Consider the following 8,385-nt stretch of genomic DNA (forward strand, 5'->3'; position numbering starts at 1 on the left):
GATGGCAGTGGAAGAGTGGTGTGGAAGAAGGATGAGGGGTGAAAGAAAATGAGAGGTGGAAGAGGAGGAAGCTGAAGAAGAAGGGTGGAGTGGTGGAAGAAGAAGGTGGAGGGGAGAAAAGGTGGAAGTGAATGGAGGAAGAGGGAAGAGGGGTGGGGGGGGGGAAAGAGGAGGGTAGACGACTGGAGAGGTGGAAAAATAACGGGGTGGAAGAGGAGGAGGGTGAAGAAGAACGGTGGACTGGTGGAAGAAGAAGGTGGAGGGGAGAAAAGGGTGAAGGAAGTGAGTGGAGGAAGAAGGATGAGGGGTGAAAGAAAATGATAGGTGGAGAAAATGAGGGGTGGAAGAAGAGGAAGAATTTGGGAGGGAGAAGGAGAGGAGGAGGAGGAGGAGGTTGAGGTAATAGAAAGAGATGCAGGGAGAAGAGTTAGGAAAGGGGAAGAAGAGGAGGAGGAGGAGGCGGGGAAAAGAAGAAAGAGAAGGACGAAGAAGATGGGAGGAAAGGCGAAGAGAAGGGGAGGAAGAAGAAGAGAAGGAGGAGGCTGGGAATAGCAGAAAGAGGAGGACGAAGCAGATGGGGGGAGGAAGGTAGAGAAGAAAGTGGAGGAAGAATAGGAGGAGGAGGAGGCTGGGGATAGCAGAAAAGGGAGGAAGAAGTGGAGGGATAGGCTGGGAAGAGACTAAGAGGAAAGGGAAGCGAGAATGGGTTGGAAGCAATGGAAGGGAGAGAGAGGTAAGGGGAAGGGATTGAAAGGGAAGAGAATGGGAAGGGAGGGAGGATGGGTAGGGGATAGAAGGGTAAGGAGCACGAGGAAAGGGAAGAGGGTAGAAGGAGGAAAGTGAATTAAAGGAAGAAAGGGGGAGAGCAAGGAAAGGGGAAAAGGACAGGAATAGGAGGGGGAAGGAGGGGTAGAGAATGGGAATAAGGAAGGGAATGGAGATCAGGAGAGAGGAAGGGGAAATAAGAAGGAAGGGAGGTTAAGGAAATGAGGAAAAAAAGCAAGGAAAGATGTGAGAAAGGAATGGGAGGAGAAAGAGGAGTTTGAGATAGCAAGAATAGAAGAAAGGAAGGGATAGGAGAAAATCAGACATGAGGAAGAAATTGGAGTTAGAGGAAGGAAGAGGAAGAACAAGGAAGGGATAGAAAGAGGCACTGAGAAGGAAGGGGGGAGGAAAGGGGGAAAGAAGAAGGGGAAATTAGAGATAGCAAGTGGAACAAGAAGAACGGTTGAAGAGGACAGGAGAAGAGAGTAGTAGAAGGTTAGGAGAAGGAAGAGGAGGGACGGAAGAAAAGGAAGGAAGAAGGGAAAAAGATGGAACAAGGAAGAAACAAGGAAGGAGAAACGAAAAGAAGGAACAAAAGGGAGAGAAAGAAAAGAGGGAACCAGGAAGGAGAAACGAAAAAAAGAAACAAGGAAGGTGAAAAGGAAGGAACAAGGAAGAAAGGAGAAGGAAGGAACAAGGAAGGAGATGAGGAAAAGAGGGAAGCAGGAAGGACGGAGGAGTGGAGCATATCGAGCGGGAATCTGTTGTTATTGACGGACCAGGCAGGGGCGGGGCAAGCTCGTTAGGGCCACAAGTTGCTTAGGGCTCAGGCTCACTTGTTACACGACCCCCGCCCCGCCCGCTGCCCGCCTGCCCCGCCGCCGCCAGGAGCACCCACGTAGCAGCACGATAGACAGGAGGAGGTGGAAATAGAAGGGCCACTGCCTCGTCTTCCCCTCCAGTTGATCAGAGTTGAGTGTGACGAGGTATGGGAGTGGAGTGACAATGATCTGATGAGTGTGAGATAGAGTGAGTGCAAGAGGAGGGGGAATGGGAAAATCAGAGAGGAAAGAAGAGAAAGGAGAGGTGGAGAGGAGGGATGGAGAGGAGAGTAAAAGGGGTAGGAAAGGAGTAGGTGGGGGGGAGTGGGGGAAGCGGGAAGGTAAAGAGGGATGACACTCCACCACATCTCATCTACGTGATCCTAGTTGGAATTGGCGGCGCTGGGAGTGAGTAGATTAAATGTTTCTGAGGAGCGGGAGTGAGATGAAGAGAGAGAGGGAGGAGGGAGGGCTGGAAAGGAGTAGGTGGGCGGGAGGGGGGCGGAGAGGGGGGCGAGGGCGGCGAGCAGCGCGTGTGCAAGTTTGGTGCGAGCCGTGAGTCGAAGGTGCAGCAGCTGGGCCCCGGACGGTCGCCTCACACCGGCCGCCGCGCTGCTCCGCCTCGCCCGTCCGCGCTGGTGAGCTGTCGGTGCTGGCGGCCACGTCTGACCTTTACCCCCCTAAGCCTCGAGTGCCGTTCATCCGCGCCGTTCAGCAGTGCAGCGAGTGAGTGCAGTGTTCAGCCCTGGCCATTCCGAGGGATATTCCGTGGAACCTTCTGCTGCAGCGCCAAACAGCTGATTGCCGCTGACCGGGAGGAACAGGTGTCTGCCTCGGCGGCCCGGCGCAGTGCATGGTGATAAAGAGAGAGAGAAAAAAAGGCAATCGTGTGGTGACGGGAGCGGAAGTGCGGTACAGAGGCGTGTGCAGCAAGTGACGCAGTGTGTGAGTGGTGGCGGCCAGGTGAGCCAGGAGTCACAGAGCCGCTAATTGCCGCCCCGCACGCCAGGCACGGCACGCCCGGGCCTGGCGAGGCGGCGGGCACGACTGACCCGGCAGGTGAGCGCCCCGGCCCCGCCAGCGCCTCGCCTCGCCCCGCACGGGTGGCCACGTCCGGGGCTCGCAGCTTTAGTGTATGGCTGCAGCTGATGCGGTGAAGGACGCGGCGAACCGGTTCAATCTTGCTTGTGACTCATTGCGTTGTGGTATTCGACGTGAACATCGTGTATTTTCACTTATTAATATTATTATCGAGTTTCGCGAGGATTCCTAACATGGGATGCGGCCGCCCCTGAGTCGCCGCCGGGGCAGTAAATTTCTCGCCAGGACACGGCCGGTTGGCTGGCTAGCGGTGCCTGGCGGGGCGGGGGCGTTGCGGAGCCTCGGTGGTCATAATAATGCTGATTGCGTGACTCGGCGTGGTGCTCCTGCCGCCGCTGTGTCCTGCTGCTCCCAGCACTGAAGGAGCTCCGCCGGGGCGACTCTTACGTCAGGTCACACCACACTCCATCTAGTTTAGTCGTCCGTATTGAATTTTCTTCCATTCGCTAACTCCAACCAAATATCTTTCTAAACAGGAAACTCTGGATACAGTGGCATCATGAGTGACCTTAGTTTTCAGGAAGACTGTCAGTGATCAGAAAAAGGCATAGAGCATGAGGAAACACAGCCTGCACAACCAGCGCGGCTTGACTGCCTGATCGTGTCGGCTGTAGTGTAAAGTGTGAGGCTGCGACGCGCTGGTGCCCGGAGGCGTGAGTGAGGTGGGCGGCACGTGAGGCGACGCACTCAGCCTCCCGCGCAACAGTTTGGAGGCCGCCTCGTGAAAAAGAGAACAGGGGATGCGAACACGTCTCGGGCGGCCCCACAAGACACATTCAAGCTTTTGTAGGGCCGTGTGTGAAGTTTTTTTTGTAAGGACTTGAATGCGTGGGACACCTGTGGCGTGTTCAGGCCCGTGGCTGTCGTGGGAAGGGCGGCGCGGACACCAGGGCAAACTCATGTTCAGTATCTTCCCCTTTCTGCCTCCTCTTTCTGAGTCCTCTTAACATCTTCCTCTCTCTGTTATTCTATTTAACGCGTTTTAGAACCATCCTCTCTTGGACTCGTGTGCTCCAGTGCGGCGCATCAGTGTTGGGTCTGCCTGTGAGTCAGTGCACATAAGATGGAGGAGGGCAACACGCGGACCCAGCCAGAGCGAGTGCTGACGCGGACACGTGCAGGTCGAGTGGCTGGCGGCGGGCAGGGGAAGGAGGGAGTACGCAGCAGCCGCCGGGCCCGAGAGAACTTGTTCTAGTATTGAAAAATAGCCACACGAGTGTTTCGCCGAAAAATACATACCTAAGACTGCTGTGCTGGTGAAGTCACCATGGCTACCGACACCATGGAGTGCGTCTCGCTGGACTTCGCGCCACCGAGCAAGCTCACGGTGACTAGCGCCCAGCGCCACGCCCTCTCGGAGTGCTCGGAGGAGTGTGAGCTGGACGGGAGCTACACGGAGTTCGTTGAGATGCAGTGGACTAAAGGCAGCAGCAGCAGCAGTAGTTGTAGTGACCTGGGCAAGGAAAGTCCGTGCAACCTGGATACTGTTCTGGACCTTGGCCACGAGATAGGGAGCGACACCGAAAGTGTGGTGGTGAACGCGCCCCTCCACGGGCCCACCACGGTGAGGTGCGTGTGCGTGTGCAAAAAGAGAGGATGTAAGTTTGTGGACAGGCCGTTTGACGCCCACAGCGTGAGGGAGTCGCCCATCGCTAAGGTGTCGGCCAGGTACAGGCTCGTCACGTGGCTCTCGGGCCTCATGCCGCACCGAGGCTCAGACTTCGCGGCCACCGACCAGATCGACGGCTCCTCCAAGGTTCATCCGGAGAAGAAGTCCAAAATCATCCAGATGTTGAGGATGAAGAGGCTGAGGAGCTCCAGGACGCCGGGTGGGGTTGCAGACACGCCCCCGGACGCGGAGGGGGCCACCCGGAGGCACTGCCTGGGGCTGTGCGGCGCCAAGAAGCCCGCGCTGCCCCGCCGGCTCAGGGAGTGCCAGGTGTCGGTGCCTCGGTGCATCGGGGTGATGCTCGGCCTGACCCTCGTCATGGCGGGCGTGACCTATGACCACGGCGTCAAGCACGGCGTGGACAACCTGCTGCAGGACTGCTGGTCGTGGCTGAGGACGAGCTACATGAACTTCGGTGACGAGTTCGTCTCCTACAACAGCCTCTTCTTTAGGATGTCCAACAGTGAGCTGTACGGAGAGCCGTACCCTAAGTACGGCCCAAACACCAGCAAAAACACCTCGTCCAACGCCACCAGCTTCAAGGACGCCATTAAGAAAGTGGACCCCAAATTCCTCTTCGTGCTGGAGGGGCTCAAGTTATCCGTCCAGGTTCATTTTTTTAGCATCGATGAAAAATCCAATTCCAGCAACCCCGAGGTGATGGTGCACGACCGCGGGCCCATGTTCTTCAGGATCTCCTTCAGGCGCACGGCAGGGCTGCACGTGGAGTTCGTGCCGGAGCGGTCCAACATGACCCTCTCGACGCCCTTCCATATCTACGACCTGATGAAGATGGTCAGCAAGAGCAACAACCTCCCCTCCTTCACCATCAACATGCACGACTACCACAAGACCACGCCGTCTGTCGTCTTCAGCATGATCATCGAGAACCTGAAGCTCTTCAACGTGGACACCACCTTCCTCTCCAGCATTCAGGCGCAGATACAGGCCAAGGGAAGGGGCTTTAGGAGAATAAGGAGACGCTCTCAGCTAGAAAAGGAGGAAGAGGGAACCAGAAATTACATTCCATCGCCGTCAACTACAGAGCCGCCTCGGAAAGCGACGGCCGGGACGGAGCCAGGGTACACAGCTGCTCCGGTCACGGCGACGAGGGCGGCGGCGGCGGCGACTAAAACGAAGGCGACGACTACGACTAAGGCGGCTGCTGCGACGACTATGACGGAAGCAGTGACAGCGACGACGACTATGGGGGCTGCTGCGACGACCAAGACGGAGGCAGTCGCAGCGACGACGATTGAGGAGACTGCTGCGACGACCAGGATGGAGGCAGTGGCATTGATGACGACTAAGGCTGCTGCTGCAACGACGAAGGCGGTGGGAGCGACGATTAAGACTGAGGCAGTGACAGCGACGACGACTAAGGCTGCTGCTGCGTCGACAAAGGCGGCAGCAGAGACGACTAAGACGACGGCCGCGACTGAGATGGTCTGGAACACGACGAGGAGCAGCAGCAGCAGCAGCGGGTTGTCCTTCGCCACCACCCTCGGGCGGGCCAGACGCTCGACGGAGGAGCCGGACCTGAGGAAGGTCGCCTGGAGGTCGTTAACGGAAATGTCTCGCAAGATATTCCTCCCGCTGCCGCTGGACACGAGGAAGACGGTGCTGCTGCCGGTGCCGCTGATTGAGAAGAACCTGACGCTGCGCTACCGCCACTCCGTCAACGTGCTGGGGCTGCCCGGCTACCAGTTCATCCTCGGCAACGACATCGCGAGGAACGGCAGCCCCTGGGAGTACTCCTCGCACGACCTCTACCCGTCCCTCAGCTACTCCAGGGTGAAGGACGACCTCGAGGACGACGACAACTCGCACCAACAGCGCCACCGTTACAATGACAAGAAGAAGCACCTGCACCACCGCCACTCCAAGCACCAAAACTCCCTCGAGGGCGACACCTACAGGAAGAGCTTCAACGAGGTGCTCGGCGTCGTGGACCTTGAGCCGCTGCTGCTACAATCCATCGGCCAGGTCCCCGTCATGGGCCGCTACATCAGCAACTACCCCTTCTGGTTATCCCCGCCCCATTTTTTATCCCTCACGGACAATGTAGAGTATGTAAGTAGGTCTAAGAGTAGCCTTAGGGACTCGGGGAACAGTTCAGGGACGAGGGACAGCCAGACGAGAAATAATCTCATGGTGGGCGTGGACGGGATAGCCGCGAACGAGTCCCTTCACGGCTCGTTCATCTACTACCACCCCATCCTCGGAGTGCCCATTAACGCCTCGCTAGCCGTCCAGGTGGGCGTGCGACCGCCTAAGGGCATGCTGTTCTCCCACAAGCTGGTGCCCATCATGTGGACGCGCGTGCAGGTGGAGGAGGTGCCGCGCTCCCTGTGGTACATCCTGTGGGCCGCCTGCCACCTGCGGGAGACCATCATGTCGACGCTCATCGTGTCCGGCCTCCTCATCATCACCTGTTCCCTCACCTGTTTCCGGAAGAAGCGAGCCGATCGTCCAGGTAGTGCCTAAGGTGGCCGCGTCGGTGGTGTGACGGTGTAGCGCCGAGGAGCAACGCGTCGCCAGCTGAGCCACTGACTGACTGTTCTCGTGGATTGTGTCGTCAGGCGGTGACCCGCGGACTCGCTCGCGTGCCGCGGGGAGAGACGGTCTTTGCGGGTGTTCCATGTCTTCCTTGTGCACATATTTTCTCTTCCATTACATAAAACCGCCGAGCTGAAAATTGTGGAAACGAAACTGCGTACTGGCGAACCTTACAACATCCGCGCGTGTGGTGCGTCAGGCAGTGAAGGGGAGGGGAGGAGGAAGGAAGGAAGGAAGGAAGGAAGGAAGGCGAGTAAATCTACTTGCTCGGCTCTTATACTGGATGACTTTGCTCCGACACAACTCTGAGGGACGAGGGCGGCCAGCGTGGAGGCTACGGAATGCCATGCTATGCCTCGCCATGCAGCTGAAGCGACGAGGGGGTGGCGGGTGGCTCACGTCCCCTCCCTGTCCCGCCGCGGTGGCCGAGTGCACGCCGGCTAGGGATGAATGAATGCCTCGCGCCCGCTGCCAGCCCGCCTGACGCCGCGGCCCCGCTGAGTGGTAATAATGGAAAGTGTGTGAAGCGCGTGTTTGCGTGTGTCCGGTCAGCTGGTGGGCGAGTGGAAGTCAATGTTTGGGGTGTTGTTCTTGTCGTGTGCGTGCGTCAAGCAAGCTGGCAAGCCCCGACTCCAAGCTAATGTGGGTCACCTTGCCATGTTCGTGTGGAAAATAGGCAACGAGGGACCCAAGCCGCCACTAAGGCCGTCCTGCTGTGTCTGAAATGAATGTGTGTCTCGCTTCGGCTCGCGTCCCACCGGGCCTTGTGAGCCGCCAGGGAGGGGCCGGCCAGCGACGCGCACCCTGTCAATGCCCTCCCCACCACCGCCAAGCCGACCCTGTACTGCCCTTGTCTAGGCGTGGAATAGGTGAGTCTCCCCTTATTTGTCTTGTTTGTAGCGATCTTACTGAGTCCTCTTTCCCTGTCATGTCTTTCCTTCCTTATCTCAAGCGATGGTCTAATAACTTAAGTGATCTTTCTTAGTCCTCCTTTCTGTCTTGGTGTGGAGTAGGTGAGTCTCCCCTAACTGGCCTTGTTTGTAGCGATCTTACTGAGTCCTCTTTCCCTGTCGTGTCTTTCCTTCCTTATCTCAAGCGATGGTCTAATAACTTAAGTGATCTTTCTTAATCCTCCTTTTTGTCTAGGCGTGGAGTAGGTGAGTCTCCCCTAACTGGCCTTGTTTGTAGCGATCTTACTGAGTCATCTTTCCCTGTCGTGTCTTTCCTTCCTTATCTCAAGCGATGGTCTAATAACTTAAGTGATATTTCTTAATCCTCCTTTTTGTCTAGGCGTGGAGTAGGTGAGTCTCCCCTAACTGGCCTTGTTTGTAGCGATCTTACTGAGTCATCTTTCTCTTCTTGTGTCTTCGGCGATGGTTTGAAGTAAATTTAATCGCCTTTCCTTCCTTTTAATGTCTCTAGCGATGGTCTATACTCTAAAGCACCGTAGCGATCTTACTTAGCCCTTAC

The 8,385-nt window shown here is 56.9% G+C and overlaps 1 protein-coding gene across 1 annotated transcript; it reads left to right on the forward strand.

Annotated features, from left to right (window-relative positions):
• The first annotated feature begins 1,410 nt into the window (after positions 1-1,410).
• On the forward strand, positions 1,411-7,942 carry LOC127001194 (uncharacterized). Its single transcript, XM_050865411.1, has one exon. It carries the CDS (start codon positions 3,955-3,957, stop codon positions 6,841-6,843), a length of 2,889 nt encoding a protein of 962 aa, XP_050721368.1. The 5' UTR covers positions 1,411-3,954; the 3' UTR covers positions 6,844-7,942.
• The last annotated feature ends 443 nt before the right edge of the window (positions 7,943-8,385 follow it).

Source organism: Eriocheir sinensis, chromosome 20 (assembly GCF_024679095.1).
Source record: "Eriocheir sinensis breed Jianghai 21 chromosome 20, ASM2467909v1, whole genome shotgun sequence".
Taxonomy (NCBI): Eukaryota; Metazoa; Arthropoda; class Malacostraca; order Decapoda; family Varunidae; genus Eriocheir; species Eriocheir sinensis.